Here is an 18540-nt window from a genome sequence, read left to right as displayed (position 1 = left end):
CTGATCGTCAAGTCAAACATCAACCTAAGGCAAATGAAGGATTCAAACAGACCATGAAAACGCCCCTCTCAGTCGGTCTGCACCTCGCTATTCGCTCAAGAGTGCGCAACAAGAAGCTCGTCAATACCCTATCGGACGTGTACATCGGAAGTGACTACAAAATTCCTCCTTGACATCGAAAAGCACGTCAAGCAGAGTGTTCTTCTGCGTATCGTTGAAACAGGAGGATTTTGTCTTCCTGATTTTGTTAAATGGGGTGTAAATATCTGGTTCGCTGTCAACAACATCGACCACTTAGAAGACACTCCAACAGGACAGAATACATTACATGGCACAGTGATTGTTTTGAACCAGCGTGCAGAAGATGGTGAGGCAGTCAATCAACCACTCGCCCTCCCACCAAAGGCACCAGATGCATCATCGCAAGTTGGCTTTGAAGTGAAATACTGTGAACAGCTAGTCATCAAGCCCAAACCAGTTTGATTTGAGACCTACAAGCTCGGAAACCGAATGGAGCTGATATCAAATGATTACACACACACACATGGGCATTCGCAAACTACCTTGCTACTGAAGACGCCAATGATGAGAGCCTAGATGCTCTCCTGACGGCAAAACGAGAACGGCAAGAAATCAATGAAAACCAAGACCAAAGTGAATTTGAATCAGAAAATGTCCAAGATTCTGGTGAGCCAATTCTTGTGGTGAAAGAGTAAACACAAACAAGAAAGAAGACAGTGAAGAAAGAGGTCCTTACAACATGGGCCTGTACTAAGTCGCACTCCCCTGAAAATCAGGTCAACAAGCTGACACACTCAAAGGTGATTGCTCCTTTGTTCAGGACTTCACCAACAGACTATACTACTCTCTATACCGTCTTGAAACTAACACAGGAGATTTCTGCTTTCGTCATTGGCCCTGAGAGGCAGACTGTCATTACTCTTGATTTGGATCTGTACAGCCGTGCCCTTCAGATTCAGCGGTCAGTAGGCAACCATAACTGGAAATCTTCTGCAAGCTGGCGTTTTACACATCACCTTTGCTGCACTACAATCTCTTGGAAAGACTCTTGACGGAAGTGGCATTGATACGTGTGCCATTGAAAGTGGAATTTACACTTCTGCAGCTCTTCATGGGATATATAGCAGCAAACCATACACGCATGCCGTTGAGTACCACATAACAACCAGCCTGGCACTCTTGATGACGAGATTTGACCATCTGTTCACCACCCTTGCCGCAAATGAGGATATACCTCGCGCACAGTGCATGGCCTTTAGAGAGGCCGTCCACGAGCGCAGTCCAGAGATGGTTAACATCTATGACGACATCCAGTCCTGGTATTCTGAAAAGATCAAACCACAAGAGCGTGAGAAACAAGGACTTGAGGATCTTGCGAGATTTTTGATAGAATACCTCAAGAAAGTGGACAACCTGTTACAGCTCATTCATGCTTACCGTGCTGGGGACTGGGAAGGCTACCTGGCAGCATTGGAATGCCTCATAAGGTACTTCTTTGCGCATGATCTGCTCAACTACGCTCCGTTAATGTCAGTTCACCTTACGCTAATGAATGCACTTGAGCATGAGGACCCTATGACATGGGAGGCATTAAAGTCCGGGGACTTTGTTGTAGCGAAGTCAGAGATCCCGTTCACAAGGTTGTTCTCAGATCAGACGCTAGAACAGGAGATCAAAGTATTAAAGCATCACAGAGGTATGGTCGGGTTAAGTCAAGACGAAGCCGCCCTTGACAGCCTTCTTATCACGTCACCGCATCTCACCCGTATGGTAAAGCAGTATCTCAACAGCTTTCCTAAAGTATCCAGGGCGAAACAAGCACTATCAGCTCTCTGGGGATGTTGCTTTAAGAATGCGAGAAAACGCCATGAAACTCTGCCAGTCGATAGAGCTGCACTGTGAAGGCAACCCATTTACATTAGGGTCTCCCTTGAAGAGTGTCGTGTTGTCTGCTCTTGTACCATAAAAAGCAAAGGAAGATATCCTGTGCTACGCAGAGAAAGGCCAAAAGCGGTTTGAAGAATTCGTTAAAGACAGACTGTTGCCATCTTCCAAGCAGTCGTTATGGGACGCTATGAAAAAGCTGAAACTGAAGACCTTCTCAAACTGGATGAAGAAAACTAAAGTTCATGTGGGGGACAAAGTCATAGAACTGCGCAAAGAACGGGAGTTACTCAGAAGGTTTCTCATAATCCAAGGAAGTCAGCCAGAGCTTTTGCCAAGACTCAAGGAAACATCAGTCAGTACAAGATGGCAGTGGTGCCACGTTCCTTATGCACGGTTGATGGATCTCTTTATATTCCAACTGACAAAGCCAACCTGATGCATTTGATAGAGGAAGCCAACCCACAGCCACAACTAGAAACACCGCCAGCAACAGGAAATCTACATTGAATAGTTGTTATTAATGCTATGGCCATCATCCAAGGTAACTATAACATCAATAATAATAATAATAATAATAATAGTAATAATAATAATATTTTGTACAAAATTTTGTATTTATGATTTGTATACAGGGCTGAAAAAAACAAGCACTATCCTGAAGATTTCTGACCTCCAAGAATCATTTATCAAGTGTATTGAGCGAATGGTGTCTGGTTTTAATGAATGGTGAGTAGTGTTTGATCGCTACTTGGAAAGCTCCTTGAAGAACAAGACATGCCAAAAAAGATCCACAACATCTGTCAAGTTCCAGATACATCCGGAAATGAGGCTCACCATGTCCATCAAGGACCTCCTGTCATCCTCAGAGTCCAAAAGCATGCTCGTCACTTTGTTCGCCAATGGATTATTAACGTGCTTCTCCAGCAACACAGCCATCAAGCTGATCATGGTTTACGATAACAAAATCAGATATCTCGACTGTGAAGAAGAACACACCCATGAAGAAGCGGACACACTGATTCCTAACCAGGTGTTGCGTTCAATAGATGAGCATTTGCCTCATGAGATTTGTGTATCCTCACCGGACACTAACATACTAGTCCTGGTGCTCGACTTGGTTTCAAGGGGTCATCATGGAAACCTGAATAGCCTAAAGCTTTTGACAGGCAAGGGCAGAAACTACAGAGAGATTGATGTTATTCAGTGAATCCAAGTGATTGGAATACGCAAGTGCCAAGGTCTGACTGGATTGCACCACTTCGCCAGAGCCGACTGGGAAGGGAAGTTTGTTGGTATCACGAAGAAGTCCTGGGCAAAAGCTTACATGACCATCCCACGATCGACTGTTTCAGAGAACTTGGTGAGGGTCTTATCCAAAACTAGTTAGCCAACAGAGAACTGCCAACTCAAGTTAAAGACCTAGAGAAATTTGTTGGCCAAGTGTACTGCAAAGTGAGACCAACCACCCTTCCTGAATTTCGATGGGAGCTCTTTCGATCCAGGAACTTGGAGGGTGAGATGCTGCCTCCAACGCATGCTTCCTTACACCCACACATCACGCACGCAAACTTCATGACCATGTGCGACAAATCCTATACCACCAGTTGCCCAGATCTTCCTTCCATCAAAGAGAATGGCTGGAGTGAACACCAAGGAGCATATGTTGCCATTATGTGTCCGTCTCTCCCTGCACCCCAAGCTGTTATTGAGCTTACCAAATGTGGCTGCAAGTAAGACTACAAGGGACGCTGTGGCTGTTTCAAGAACGGAATTCCATGCACTCCTCTTTGTAAATGCTTTGGAAAAAACTGTACAAATCCATTCACAGATGACACACGAGTTGATGACGAGGAAGAGGATGATGATGCTCTCAGTGCATAAGAACTTTAGTCACATTTTATGCATGAACACTTTTAACGGAACTGTACATTAGCATTATACACGACAGAAAGAAGATGAATAGCGTCCGCGTTGTTACTATGGGACTAACAAAAGTCTGATATTTTTGTATGAGAAAACTGAAAGAGTACATGCATTTAACAAAAAAAGGAAAATAAAGAGAGTTCTGCACTGGACTGGACATCGCTCATAATGGCAATCATTTGTCAGTTAAAGTTTATCAAAAATGCACTGTTTTGCTTTAGAAAAATGACAGTTCAAAAATCCAAGATGGGAGATCCAAGATGGCCACCACCAAAATAGCAGGTAGTTAATCCTGACGTCATCAATGGCTGCCATGGTAACCAATTTAAGTCATACGATGTAAGTCATCAAGATCAAGCTTTGTTTCAAGTTTGGTCGATGTATCTTGAGTTAGAGCAAAGATATTCACAAAACCTCTTTTTGCATCTAATTAGCACAAATTAGTATAAATTAAATCCTTAAGTAGCCAGGAACATGGGAAGACAGGGTCTGAAAATTTGAACCCCATTGGATTCTTATTATTCGATCCAAAAATAGTGCAAAACAGCAAAAAAATCAATTTCGGCACGACAGTCCTATGGGATTACATGCCGTAACACACTAAAAGCTCAAATGGCAAATCAGGAAATTACAAAGACTGAACACTTATAGCTGTTCAATACCTCTTGCACATAGGGGCCAAACCATCCCCCCAAATGTTTCGTCAGTTCTTGGGTATTTCACATTATTTCGCATTACTTAAAAAGTATTGACTCTTTCTACACCAAACTTGGAAGATGAGCGGGAGACCTATTGCCAATTATATTTACTTGAAAAACATCAGTAAATGTCAAAGTTGTGATGTCAGTGATGATGTCATGTTTTTTGACACTTTTGAAGTTTTTAATATGCATATTTTTTACAATGTGTTCGAAAGGGCACATCAAGGGGAGTTGAAACCTGAACAAATTTTGTCCATATCACAAAAATTAAATGAAATATGGCATTTTTAATCATGAAAACTACCTCTGCAAAATATGGCATCCCCCCCTTGAGAAAAATCCCCAAATTGGAGCTGTAATTTTGTTCCAGCAAATGCAGCTATGTTGTATATGTGATGTGCCAGATGACTAAAGGAAAAATAAAGAAGAAAATCGGAATAAAAAATTATCCCTCTAGTGTTACTGCGTTAAAATTAGTTTTGTTACATCATAACCTATGACGTCACCCATTTTCTACTGTTAATACCATCAACAAAGCCGAAAATCAAATTTCTAAAACCATACGATTTTTGACATCAAGCTTTCTATTTTTCTAGATTATTAGCCTTCCTAGAAAAAAACTGAACAAAATAAACCAGAGAGACTGACTTAAGGACAGTATCGTTAAGCAAATTCCGGGGGGAACAGCAAAAAAATATTTAATTTACCACATCTCGAAAAAATAATCATCATAGCAAAAAACGGTTTCCAGCATTTTACTCCTCAAGTCAAGGCCTTTCCAATGACATGATCTTTACATCAGATTTTACAGAAAATTATAGCACTTTTTGATGACGTCATTAATTATGACGTCATAATCTGACATTTTGTCACTACTTTCAAATTAAAATAAACTGGAGAACAAAGAAAGCTCATCTGAAACTTGGTTCAGAAATATATAAACCAACCAAATATAGCCTTCATGAAACATTAGGGGGGTGGTTTGGCCCCTACATGTTATTTAAGTTATAAACTGGAGAACAAAGAAAGCTCATCTGCCGAACTTGGTTCAGAAATATATAAACCAAGCAAATATAGCCTTCATGAAACATTAGGGGGGTGGTTTGGCCCCTACGTGTTATTTGAGTTATGAGCCACCGTTTTTTAAGATGTTGTTCTGAGGTATAGAGTATCTCTTTAAATACTAGTTAAGGTGAAGATTATCAGATAAACCACACTTTCAAATAAATTATTGGCAGTAAACGTTGTTTGCAGAAAAATCAACACTACTTGCAAGTACTTGCAGATACTTGCTGGAAATTGTGGTGTTTTAAGCAGCAAACGATTTTTCAATTTTTAACTGTTATTGTAACTACCACTTGTAAATTCAGTATTCAGTAACATCCTTCAAGAAGATAAAAGGCTCATATGGGAATTAGTTAAAATGGAGCTGAGAGGTCTTACAATCCCTCCTGCAAAAAATAAAGCAAAAAATATTCATAGAAAGAGAGAGATCTCAGGAAGAGACTGAGCAATCTAGACCAACTCATTTCCAGTGCTAGCAGTGTCGACAGCCCTCAGGTTAATTACTTAGAAGCTGAACATAACCAGTTGAAACAGGAACTTTGCCTCATCTATGAAAACAGGGGAAAGGGTTCAATTGTTCGTTCTAAAACACAATGGATTGAGCAGGGTGAAAACCGACCAAATATTTCTTCAACCTGGAAAAACAAAATTACAGTCATAAAACAATAAAGGAGTTGAAGCATCCAGAGGGTAAGTCAGCAATCAAAGAAGAAGAAATCTAGAAGAAATTGAAATGTTTTATAAAGAGCTCTATACATCAAAAATCTAGAACTACCCAGACTTGAAGAGTCGGCGAGTGAGTGAGTTAGACAGAGAAATCACTCTCAAGGAGTGTAAAGATATTTTATGCACATTTTGTAGAGGTAAATCACCAGGCGAGGATGGATTTACTTGGGAATTTTACAACTGCTTTTTTGATTTATTGGGTCAGGATCTTGTTGACAGTTTCAAAGCTTTGTACAGAGCGGGTGAAATGCCACCCTCACAACGGAGAGGCGTAATTACATTTATACCCAAAGAGGACTCCGACCTCTCCACACTTGCTAATTGGCACCCGATAACGTTATTAGACATAGACGATAAAATTACGTCAAAAGCTATTACCGAGAGATTGGAAAAAGTCTTAAGTCTTCTAATCAACCCTGACCAAACAGGCCTCATAAAAGGTAGAAACATCTGACAAAACATTAAGCTAATTAACAATTATTAATGAAGTGGAGGTGAATAGTGGTGGATATTTACTTTTACTAAGAATAGTAGTCGCCAAAACAGGGCTCAAAATAATTTTCGGACCATGGCCAGTCATGTTGACAAGCCAAAGTAATTAAGCTCAGTCACGTCTCATTTCTGACTGGTCAAGATATTTAAAAAAAATTAAGTAATGTTCACGTAATTAAACCCACAAATATAATTTGTTTGTTCCAGTCGTTGCTAGACCATTAAAAAATTGGCCTACTACAAAGAAAAGCTTAAAACTTAACCAAAGATAGCCTTAGCAGGGCTCAGCAGCTTGATGAAGTGGCACACTGTTGGTGGAATTCTTGCCACCTGCCAAAGAAAAAGTATTGAACGGATGCATGTTTTATGAAACTTCAAATTTTTCTGTTGGTATATTGAATTCCATGAGCCGTTGTTTTGATGTTCTACAAAGTTTTTATGTCCGTCAAAACGTCAATGAAACCAAACATGCATCAGCAGATCCTAATTTTGGGCTTCAGCAATGACTGGGTAAACAAATATAGCTGAAGAAGAAGTTTCTGTTTCCTCGATTCTCACCTGTGCAAATGCACAACAAATCATCGCATTACTACGAATACAGCTACAGTTACACAACAAGTGTTGGGAAGTTTCTTAATGATGTGACTAAAATTAAGTTCTAAAGTGTAAGCAATAAAAAGTCTAAACTCTGTTGTAGACATATCAGAGAGAGTTTTCGTTCACGAAGAACTTAAGACCATCATTCAGCAGATTTTACCAAGCAACGAGTCGAGAGTGTCTCAAATTTCATTCGCGAACAAAATAACTTTACAGATACAGATACTGATATAAAGACCTTCAACTCTTTTGTTGGTACATAATTATTTTTGTCTGTTTTGTAACAATAACTTATTGGTTGGTTCTAAATTAGATAATGGGTGCATGCTCAATGTCACATTTAAGACTTCATGGAAATGAAAGCAGACTGCAAAGTGCGTGTTTTGATGCCCCAGAGTCCAATAGTGTCTAAGTTGGAAACAACTAGACAATCAAGCAAAAAGTTTTGTTTTGGCGCCTTGTTCGTCAATTTTTGTGCAGTGAAAGTGAAAGAAACAACAAATATCTTGACATCTGTAAAGCAATACCTTTGAAATATACTCTGACGGAAGAGAGGTGCTCTGTGGCAAAAGTGTGACAGTTGGGCAAACCTAAACCATCACGAAAAGCTGAATCTGATCGGATTCTTTGCATACGGAAAACCTCTGCTGTTCGAAAGGCTGAATACTTTTGAATTCTGAATTGAAAACCGCTGCTGTCCTAAAAGATGAAAATTAATAGCAGCATTTGTTCGAACGGGTAAATATTTTCTGAATGGATAACCCCAGCTGTTCAAATGGCATTCCAATCAATCTTGAACGCATGACAAACAGCGATTGATTTTTAGCCATTCAAACAGATACCCGTTGGAGTATGTTTTCATGTGAGAGGCCATAATAAAAAGGAGATTAAAAATCTAAAATTTGCAGTTGAGGATTTGATTGTTTACCATATTTACCCGTCTATAATGCGCAATTTTTTTTTCCTGAAATTAACCTTCAAATTTCCGATGTGTATTATACACGGATCCCATTGTTTACCCAAATTCTCATTAGCATATGATAAACAAAAGCTTCCCACAAATTGGTTTTCAATAACTTTAATAAAGCAAACTACCAATAAAGAGTGTGTGATTTCGATCCTTGAATCAAGAAAGTGTGGCGTGCTCAGATAGGTGGCCTGGGGAGAAGGAGAAGCCTGCTTGTTTATGATGCATTCGAAGCCCACCTGACCAACAGTGTGAAATCGTCATTCAAACGTGGAAACACTGATCTTGCCATAATTCCTGGTGGATTAACTTCAATTCTTCAACTGCTTGATGTATCATTAAACAATCCATTCAAAGATGGGGTTAGGTAGAAATGGATGCAGTGGATGGCGGATGGTATACATGAGTTTACTGCAACAGGACAACAGAAGAAGCCTTCAGAAGAACTGATCTGCTCTTGGATTTCCGAAGCGTGGAATGCCATTCCACCTGAAATGGTCACGGCCTCTTTCCTGAAATGTGGCATCACGAATAATTTGGATGGAACAGAGGACAATATGGTTTATACTGCACCTGAGGACACCGAAGAACTTGACGATTCCTTCATCAGGGAACTATTTCGATCAGACTCTGAGTTGGATTTCGAAGGTTTCGTCGTTTGAAAGACGCCAAACTTGAAATGCTTGTCTTAGTGCTGTGACTACCAGTACAAATATTTGCAGGTTTCATAACATGCTTTTGAATTTACGATTGGTTCAAACTATTACAGCTATAATTAGTTTCATTTCTGGTAAATAGAATCAAAAACGTGAAAATTATGGGGTAATTACCACGTGTATTTGTAGTTTGGTAGTTTTTGACCACGTCTAGGCCGTTTGTAAATAAGTTTAATTAATAGATCAAGAACTGTTGTACCTTAGCGAATGATTCTAGATGTTATTGTAAATTCATTTCTTATTTTCCAGTTGTAGTTAATTCAATAAATATAAGTTTGCAAAGATAAACCTTTGGTTTTTTGGGGGATTTTTTTTCAAATTATGGTAAAAAATTAGGGTGCATATTACACATCGGCACGCATTATACAAGGGTAAATACGGTATTTAAGAATGAACAACGTGACTGTCTCAACATGACGTGACTGGTCAACATGGCCAGTAAGTGAAGTTCTTGGCCAGTCAATTCACCATTCTGGCCGGACATTGTCCGCTGACCAGCCGTTATTTTGAGCCCTGCCAGAAAGGAATTATTAAATTTTGGTAAGGCAGAGGGCACAAAGTGTCCATATAATATTGTGAAATGAATGATTCCATGCTTCACACTTTCTATGGCTGTAAATGGAGCCAATTATTCTTTTTAGAGGTCATAAAATGGTTCAACAAAGAAAATGTCACCTCCCTCAGCCTTTCTCCAACTGACCTAATTTTTGGTATCAAAGTTGACACTTTAAAGGAGCTACGTCATGACCCGCGCATGTGCGAAATTTGGCTCCGTTCTCATTGAGATTCAAATGCATCCGCCATCTTGAATTTATCGGAGTTGTTAAATTTTGCGCGAATTTAGCCGTTCCTGGTCAAAATTATTACGTCTTTTTGTCGCGTGTGTGGATTTCTTCTCGTCGATCTACTTTTTTTATCGCAGAGGCAAAATTATGAACGCAGAAGAGGCAAGAAAGGCTACGGTGGTGAGTTTCCTTCGACTCCATTACATGACAGATTTAAATGTGTGAACTGTTTCGTAGTTTCTGGGGATATGCTCCAACACAACGTCCATTTTCTCTTTCTTCTGTTGTTATCCTCTTAGGAAAATTGCATCTCCTGTTCATGCAAGAGCACTTGTTCCACAAAACAGAAAACAAATGCAAATCGTGGCTGCCCTTGCAAGATGTGGAAGTGAGTGCATGTGTGGTTCGACAGCAAATCCGTGTCGAAAACACGGTGAGATTCCTTATTTATGCACTTGGCTTTGATGTCACATAGTTTGTAAGTTGGTATTGAAGGCTGCACGCGAATGGAACGACTAGATTTCTGGCTATTTTTGGTTCTGTTTGTCTTCAAGTCTTCATATGTACATATGTTCATGTGTACAACATGTCTTTTTCATTCAGGCCAAACATTTCACCAAGCATAGAGCAGTTTTGAGTTTTTGCAGTTTGAATTGTCTTTTCCTTGAGCTGAGAAGGTTTCTAGGAGAGTTTGATTTTTCATATACAAAGTACAACAGCTTTGACATGACTCTTTTTTTCATATCAAGGCTGGTGCACGTACAGCTTCATTTGTGGCTGAAAAACACAGCCATACCAGACTGACAACAGGCCAAGTGAAGAGCAGGAGAGGATAAAATAAAATAGAGATGTAAGGGTCTGCTTGTATAGAAATATGTTTTTATTTGTTATTATTCCAAGAACAAAAATATGCCTAAATATGGAAAAAGACCACAAAAATCAAAGCTTGAGCACCAATGCAAATGCATAAAGTTTAGCAAGGCAAGATTTGTTTTGTTCCTACACTTTTTTTTTTATTTCTAGGCCCACTTGAATTGGCAAAAACTCTGTGCTTGCTAGCAAGCTGTCGAACTTGAATCTTTGACAGTTGTTGGCTCTACCTAAAATAACTCAATTACAACACTTAATTTTGTCAGGCCAGCACAAAATACTTTACAGTACTGTACTTTATTGGTGATTACCTCCATAATGTTCTTTTAGGAATTCATTCAAATGCTTGATGAAGCAATGTGTGCAAGCCGTGTGCGAGAAGCCTGCCTAGAAGAATTGACAATCTGGATGAGACCATCAGTGAAAGCAACATTTCTCAACGCACCCCGGGTACATCCACAGAAGGACAGATGACAAGTGTGGATGGAATGCCTAACCCTGTACCTCCTTCTAGCAACTCAGCAATACCATGGTGCAGGTGTGGCATGTACCAAATTATGCCACAAGAAATAGACTGCGATGACAATAGCATGCATGTCTTCATGAACGCAGACTATTGGCAAAATGTTCTCCATAGATACGGTTATCTGGGGAAAGGAAACCAGGTGTGCCCTTCCTGTGTAGTAACAGTTATCCATTGGCAATATCCCTTACACTGGAGTTTATTTGGGATTCAGGGCTGATTAAACCAAAACAAATGCAAGTAACAAGTTCTTTCCCCCTAAAGAAAAGCCTACAAAGAAAGTATTATTTTATAGTAATAGTGGAAGAGGCATTTGTTTTGCTAATGTAAATCACCTCCACACCTTTTTTTCATCTTTATCATTGCACATTCAGGATGGGTGTTGGTTCATTATGCCGAAATAAAATGCATGCTCAATACATGGTTCTGAGCTGAAAATTCACCAACAGCTAGTTCATGAATTTGTTACTTTTATAACAAGGCCAATATTTATTACTAGAAAAAAAATCAATACCGAAAAAAGATCAATAACTTCAAGGTATAGACAGAGAAAAGATCAATAAAACAAGGTATAGACTAGAAGAGCACACTGGGACTTTTAATGAGCCAGATTTTCAAGCTACATCTCTAGGCAGGCTTGTGCAATTTTAAAAATATTTCTCTACAACTGATGGCAGTGCCAAAACCCAAAACAAAACCACTGAAAAGAAACTCCTCACAACTGTCAACAGCCAACTGCAACCTGAGTGTTATTCAGGCTAACCAGGGTTTTATAGAACTAACCTGAGTGCTATCTTGTTGTTTCATTTTGTTTGCAGGGCTGCAAATAACAGTCGGTCATCAGTCATTGGCCGACCAAAATTTGCTCATGTCCAACAAAATCCCAACTGTGGGTGGACATGATGTCTTGACAATTTTTGATCGTAAATTACTTTACGGTAAGGGTGAATAAAGATCTACTGTTAGTAAATCTTACTTTTTCGGTGATGCCCGACCACAATTTGTTTTGTCTGACTAAGATGGTGTTTTAGTAGGACATATGTCCTTTCAAGAGAAAAAAATTATTTGCAGCCCTGGTTTGGTTATTTTGTTTCTGGTTTTAGTACCTGACCTGTGCAATTTTTCCATTTTTTGCTAGCAATGTTTCATAATATCCAGTGGTTCCAAAAGACTTTGCTTTCATCAAACACCCTGGGACATACTGTATTCAGTAACTAGTCATGGTCAGCACGGTCACCAAATAGTAATCAATAAATTTTATTGACTATATACATGTACTTTAGTGGAGATGTAATTTATTTTAGTGTGGGAGAGAAGTAAAAACTGGCTTGATCATGTCATTGAAATGAAAGAATATTGGTACACATTGTAAAAAATAAACACTTTGTATGTTTGAGGACAATTTGGATTTTAAGCATCTACACTGTATTAGAAAAATAATTTGACAGTATTGAAAGACAACTGTTCCCATGGAGATGCTCTAAAAGAGGCCATATCTTGTAAACAGGACTTCCTTATATGTTCAATAAGATGCTGATATGCCTGTAATATCAACATTGGGAGAACTCGCTGTAACATCAGTATCCTCTCTGCAACAAAGACATTGAACACAACACATATTAATCATACAATCAGTACATATATGCATAAGTGAAGCCTTGGAGCTGATGGCTCATAGCTGCCAGAGCTTATCCTAGTTTCTGTAGCATGAAGAGGCTAGGAGTATTTCTAATCCCCCTGGATGGGATGCCAGTCCATTGCAGGTCACCCCTGCCCCCCCCCCCCCCCCCCCCGCAATTTGTTAGGTTTCCCCAACAATTCACCGGTACCCATTTATACTCCTGGGTGGAGAGAGGCACTGTGAGAGTTAAGTGTCTTGCCCAAGAACACAACACCATGTCCCCGGCCAGGGCTCGAACCAGGACCCCTTGCTCCAGGGATGAGTGCACTAACCATACATGCATACATAAGATATGTAAGTTTATCTTTTGAACAATAAAGACACTTTATTTTATTTATTTTATTTATACATATACTTTATTGGCTCAGCTGCATAATATAGTCAATGTTTGAATGCAACAAACAAAACAGTAACAAATATAAAAAAAACTATCAAAATAAATGCAAAGTCACGTCAAATTAAATTTTGAGCATTACTGAAAAGGATGCAGAGCACAAAGGGAATTTTGTATATTTGGATAATAAATGTAACATGTGGAGGGCAGGATGACTGAAAAAACATCAGTTACTTGACTGGGCCTTTATGATTATGGCTGATCATCCACCCTTACAACAACAGAGCCAAGAGTTTAAAGTAATAATAGTCCTGATGATGCACTAATTAACACACTTGTAAAATATACAGAATAGCAAGGCATACTAAATGTAGGTGGCAAATTATTTTGTTTTGAAAGGGGAAATTTCACTTGTAGAAAAATCTAGTTCATATGCCCAGTTAGAGTACATTAAAATAAGTAAACAGGTTGTATTGACTTCGAAGGAAACATATAAGAAGAAAATGGCGAAATAAATTAAATGAAACGACTACAAATAGTTATTGCTCCTCTACTTGAAGTCAAAGTTGCGTGTGGCAACTTGTTTACAGTTTTATATATCAGCTCACCTTCAACATGGCACCGTCATTTTGCGGAAGAGCTATCTTTCAGTATCTTCTCTCGTCTTGTATTTTCCTCTACTGACTTAGCTTCCTTTATGTGAGAGGCAAAAGAATAGGAAACATGTAAAATGACCAGATAAATGGTACAAACAAAGTGGCAAAATGCATGTGAAAGATAAACGAAAGGTACTTGCCTTCGTCGTTCTAGGGAAAGAAGGTGGCCAGCAAACGCTGAGTCACTCCGATATTCGCCATAAGTCATCGCAGATACTGACGAGGAATAAAAGCAGCACTCTAGCAAAATCCTACGATGGCCTTTTTGCCAAAACGTTACTCCCTCAGAAACTGAAGTGTAAATCCTCTTCCGACCACTTGCAGATCGCCGACCGCCTCAAGAAGACATCACATTGCATCACAACATCCACGAAAATTCACTCACAAAACATCGAACACGAGCCAAAATCTACATGTAAATACTCTATATCAATCAATTGACTTATAACCGCTATCAAAAGAATAGATCACTCAAGGATGACAAAGATATTTCTTGATAAAGTTACGAATATGTCCTCGCCGACGATTTTGAAAGTTTGAGGCTAAAACTTTCAAACTTTTTCGTGACCGCACGCGCATGCGCGACCATGACCTAGCTCCTTTAAAGTGCACCTAACCCCAAATTTTTTTTCCCTAAAATGAATCTTCTTGTTATTTGAAATACTTTTGCAAAAAAAATTTTGGATTCAGTTAAATCCTCGATTTTCTGTGCCCCAATGAAATCTCGAAAATAACTCCAAAACACCGCCATTTTGTTTCACGACCAAGTTTGAGGAGAATGGGTCCAGCAGCTCTTGTGACATCTACCCAGGAAGGTTAGATATCTCACGTCTTCTCATTCCCTTCAGGATGGTGCAATACACATTCGAAAAGTACGCAGAAACGCCTTCCAGAGGTGCTATCGGCTGTTGCAGCAGTATCCCAGATTTAAAGACAAATATACTGTACAATTTACTGACGATGATCGGCTAATGGTACAACAAAGATGTAAACGATGGTTGATTTTGTCAAACCGAAACAAGCAAACTGCCATCTGTTAGAACCATTGAAGAATCCTCAATAGAATTTGTTCCGCAGACTTTGAAACGCTATTTTCATAAATTTTCTGGTTAAAGCTAACCAGCAATTTGTAGAAATACTACCAACAACCCATATCTTCCAATCCCACAGTATTTATAACATAACCAGCAAAGTTGTGTGATCGATCATGATCAAGAAGCATTATGACCGCTACACTGAAATGCAAATAGGTCGCAACTGTACACTGCTAACCAACACATTTCTCTTTCGATTTAGATAAAAGTCGAGGATTAATCCTTTAGAATAACATGGTAACAAAATTGTTAGACTCACAGAGTTTTTCGAAGGTTTGGAAGCCAGCAGTGTGACAAAGATTCTGTGCAAGTTTCAAAAATATGACTGTGTAACATTATCTGCTGACTGCTTACAGAACACATCCTTTTCACTTATCGGACGAATTTCACTGCAAACTTTGAGAACAACTTACATTGGTTATTTGGAGTTGCAACTTAAAATGGGTGACAATGTGAAATCGGTAATTGTATGAAATGTTTCCTTCCGCCTTGCTTCCCGCAGCTTCAAAAATACAGGTCCAAACAGTACAATTTTCAATCGAGCGAAACCAGTGTTTTGGAGGTCATCAAGTCTCAAAAACTGCAACACGTACGTTGCTCTTATAAACATGAAGCATTCAACAGAAAGTAAAACACGAACTGGATTTAACAGAACAATCATACCTTGACAAAATACATTCTCACTAAGGACAAATGTAAACACGCTAGAAACACGCGTGGGAATCTTGTGTTTGGTGGCGAAATTACCATCCAAAGCAGTCCTTGAGTTTTCTTTCCTGCTTTTCGTTTGCCTGCTCCTCCACTTCGTATCTAGCTTCCATTCCTAATATACAAGCAGCTCGTCTGCAAAGAAGTCTTCCCCTTCATCGCTTGAAATGTTGTAAATTGCTCTCAAAGCTCCAAGCAGTGAGTTCACAGTTGTCGAACATGCTTGATCGAAGTCTATTTCGGAGTCTTCCGAATCAAAACTTAACTCTGACTCCAGTGACGAAAAAGAAATGATTCTGATACAAAACTTGGACATTTTAGTCCCAAAATACATTGGAACGATTAGTTTGTTTTCCATTTTCTCGAGCAAATACAGAGAGCTGACTGAGGCGCCATTGTGTTTGGTTCCTGGGTAGACATCATCAGCAACCACCGCCCCAGACTCCCTAAACAGGGTCATGCAACACTTCAAGCACAACTTTGAAAGGGCATAGAAAATCGAGGATTCAACCAAATTCAAAAATTTTTTCGCCCAAATGCTTCAAATAAAGTGTGGATTTGTTTTAGCGAAAAAAAATTGGGGGGGGGGGGTTAGGTGCACTTTAAGACAGGAATCAAATATTATCAGAAAGTTAAACTTCACTTTTTTATATGCCAAATATTATTTGTACAATCAGAAATTAATACATGGCGAGTTATCAGTAAATAATTTTATAGTTAATCTTAAACGCAAGTATCCTTTGGAAAAGTCTTTTGTATAGTCATAGCAGTGATGTTGATAGGGATGTAAAGCATTGGTTGCAGAGCCAATAATTATACATGTTAACTTTTCTTCACCTTTTATCTGTTTTCTTCTGCTGTTGCTATTTTTGTACAACCCAATTATGGCATAATCTTCTCGCAATATTCTCGCATGGCTGATAAATTTATAGTCAATCTCAATGCAAACTCTTAACAAATTTTTTGGTATAACTAGTGGCGATGAAAATAGAAGTGCAAAGTAGGAGTTAATTGATTATTACACATGTTAATTTAGTTATTTCTTTTGTTTGCTTGTGGAAATAATGTAATTTTGTATAGTGAGTATGTAAGTGTGTATTGAATGTATATAATTTATCAATTAGAAAAAAAAACATCCTGCAAGAAAGTGGAATGGTAGATAGATAAAGCCTGCATACAAGCCAAGTGGCCCATCAGGCTGGAGCTTATCCTGGTTTCTGTAGCATGAAGCGACTAGGAATATTTCTACTCTCCTCTGAATGGGATGCTAGTCCATCTCAGGGTTATCCCCAGCATTAAATTCACCAGCACCCATTTACACACCTGGGTGAAGAGAGCCACTATGAGAGTAAAGTGCCTTGTCCAAGAACATAACACAATGTCTCTATTGCAGATTAGTGCGAAACATGATTTTTTTCTGAAAGTGAATGAATGACCTATGGGCACTGCCGCATGGGGTAAGTATCAACAGTTACTATCTGCTAATGAGGCAAAATTTTGATCCAACATGGTCTAAGTTCTCATAAGCGACCACCTCCCATAAGCAACCACTTGGGTTTGACATTTTGGGTGGTCGCTTACATGAGGTTAGACTGTATACACCCCCTGATATACCCCAACTCTACACATCTTTTCTACTGGTCTAAAAACTGCACGCATTGAAATAACTGACATTTTTCTGCTAAATTAAAATGCACATAAGCTAAACCTACATAAGTTAGCTTACTTTCTGCCATAAGCTTACAGTTATTATAAGCTCTTGTCTCTAGCAAAATTCTTTGCAGGGGTTTCATTAACATTTTCAACAGGAGGGCATATGGTTTTCACAGGCGGGCAAAACTTTTTGAACTGAGCTTCTTCCTCAGAAAAGCTTTCCTCTAGATGGAAAACCAGATGGGCAAAATCATTCTTACTGCTGGTCAATTTTCTCGATGCCTAGCCGTTAATGAAACCCTTGTCTTTCTTTCGTAGACTTTGGTTTTGATGGCACTCACCTCCTCCAATTCATCTTTCTGTAAAAGAACATTTGACGTAAAAAGTCTTGACTTATACATTTTGCTGCTACTCCCCTCCATCGTCAAAGAAACAGTTTATCTAGCTAACACGGAACACAAACTGGGAACACAGTTCCGCCACGTTCTGCCTTCTGTCAGGGAAAAACTGAGTACTAGCCTTATGATTGTACGTGATGTAAGCCTACGGTAACTGTACCTGAGATTGCGATGTCTTAGTGGGAAAGTGTACGCCGCTTCCAAGCGAGGCTAAAAGCTTCGGAGTTGCGGGAGCCAACAGATGTCATTTCATTTCAACAGAAACCATAATTATTTGTCTGCTCCTCCAATAAACAACCTTGTTCAGCAGCTTGGCAAATTCAGACAGGAAAACACCAACGGGACTTCGAACTGCGGCTTGTTTTCATCTTCAAAACAAAAACATCAAACTCTTTGTCAGTGGTTGTTGTGAACTTGTTGAAAGTCAGATTTAGCCAAGATCAGGAGGCCAGGATCATAGTTAGTTTCTGCTAACTATGCCAGGATTTAGCACTGAAATGAAATGAAATGAAAGAGTTTATTTCAGTGTCAATGGTATTTAGCTTAAAAAAAAACTCACTGGGGACACTATTTACATATTAAAATATACCTTAGCTACATAAAGTTTAAATTATTTACAACTTAATCCCAATAAAAGCTATATAAAGTGTTTTCGCTCGGCGAAATTGTTTTTAATTTAATTCTAAACAAAAAAACCCTTAAAAGATAATAAATACATAAATAAATAAATAAATAAATAGGTA

General features: G+C 39.0%; 1 protein-coding gene and 1 pseudogene across 2 annotated transcripts in view; one reads left to right on the top strand and one right to left on the bottom strand.

Moving 5' to 3' along the window:
- The window catches only part of LOC145479208 (integrator complex subunit 3-like), a 306674-nt gene extending 288781 nt beyond the window's left edge, over positions 1 to 17893 (bottom strand). For both annotated transcript variants that reach the window (XR_014048403.1, XM_081457501.1), the window contains exon 1: positions 17741 to 17893. Coding sequence is in view for 1 of the 2 variants with exons in the window: in XM_081457501.1 (XP_081313627.1) it covers positions 17741 to 17821 (81 nt within the window). In the remaining variant the exon portion in view is untranslated. The remainder of the gene's footprint in view (positions 1 to 17740) is intronic.
- Positions 2429 to 3115, top strand: LOC145479627 (uncharacterized; annotated as a pseudogene).
- Positions 17894 to 18540: the final 647 nt, after the last annotated feature.

The sequence above is a fragment of the Orbicella franksi genome, chromosome 1 (genome assembly GCF_964199315.1).
Source record: "Orbicella franksi chromosome 1, jaOrbFran1.1, whole genome shotgun sequence".
NCBI lineage: Eukaryota > Metazoa > Cnidaria > Anthozoa > Scleractinia > Merulinidae > Orbicella > Orbicella franksi.
This window is presented reverse-complemented; position numbering and strand designations above follow the sequence as displayed.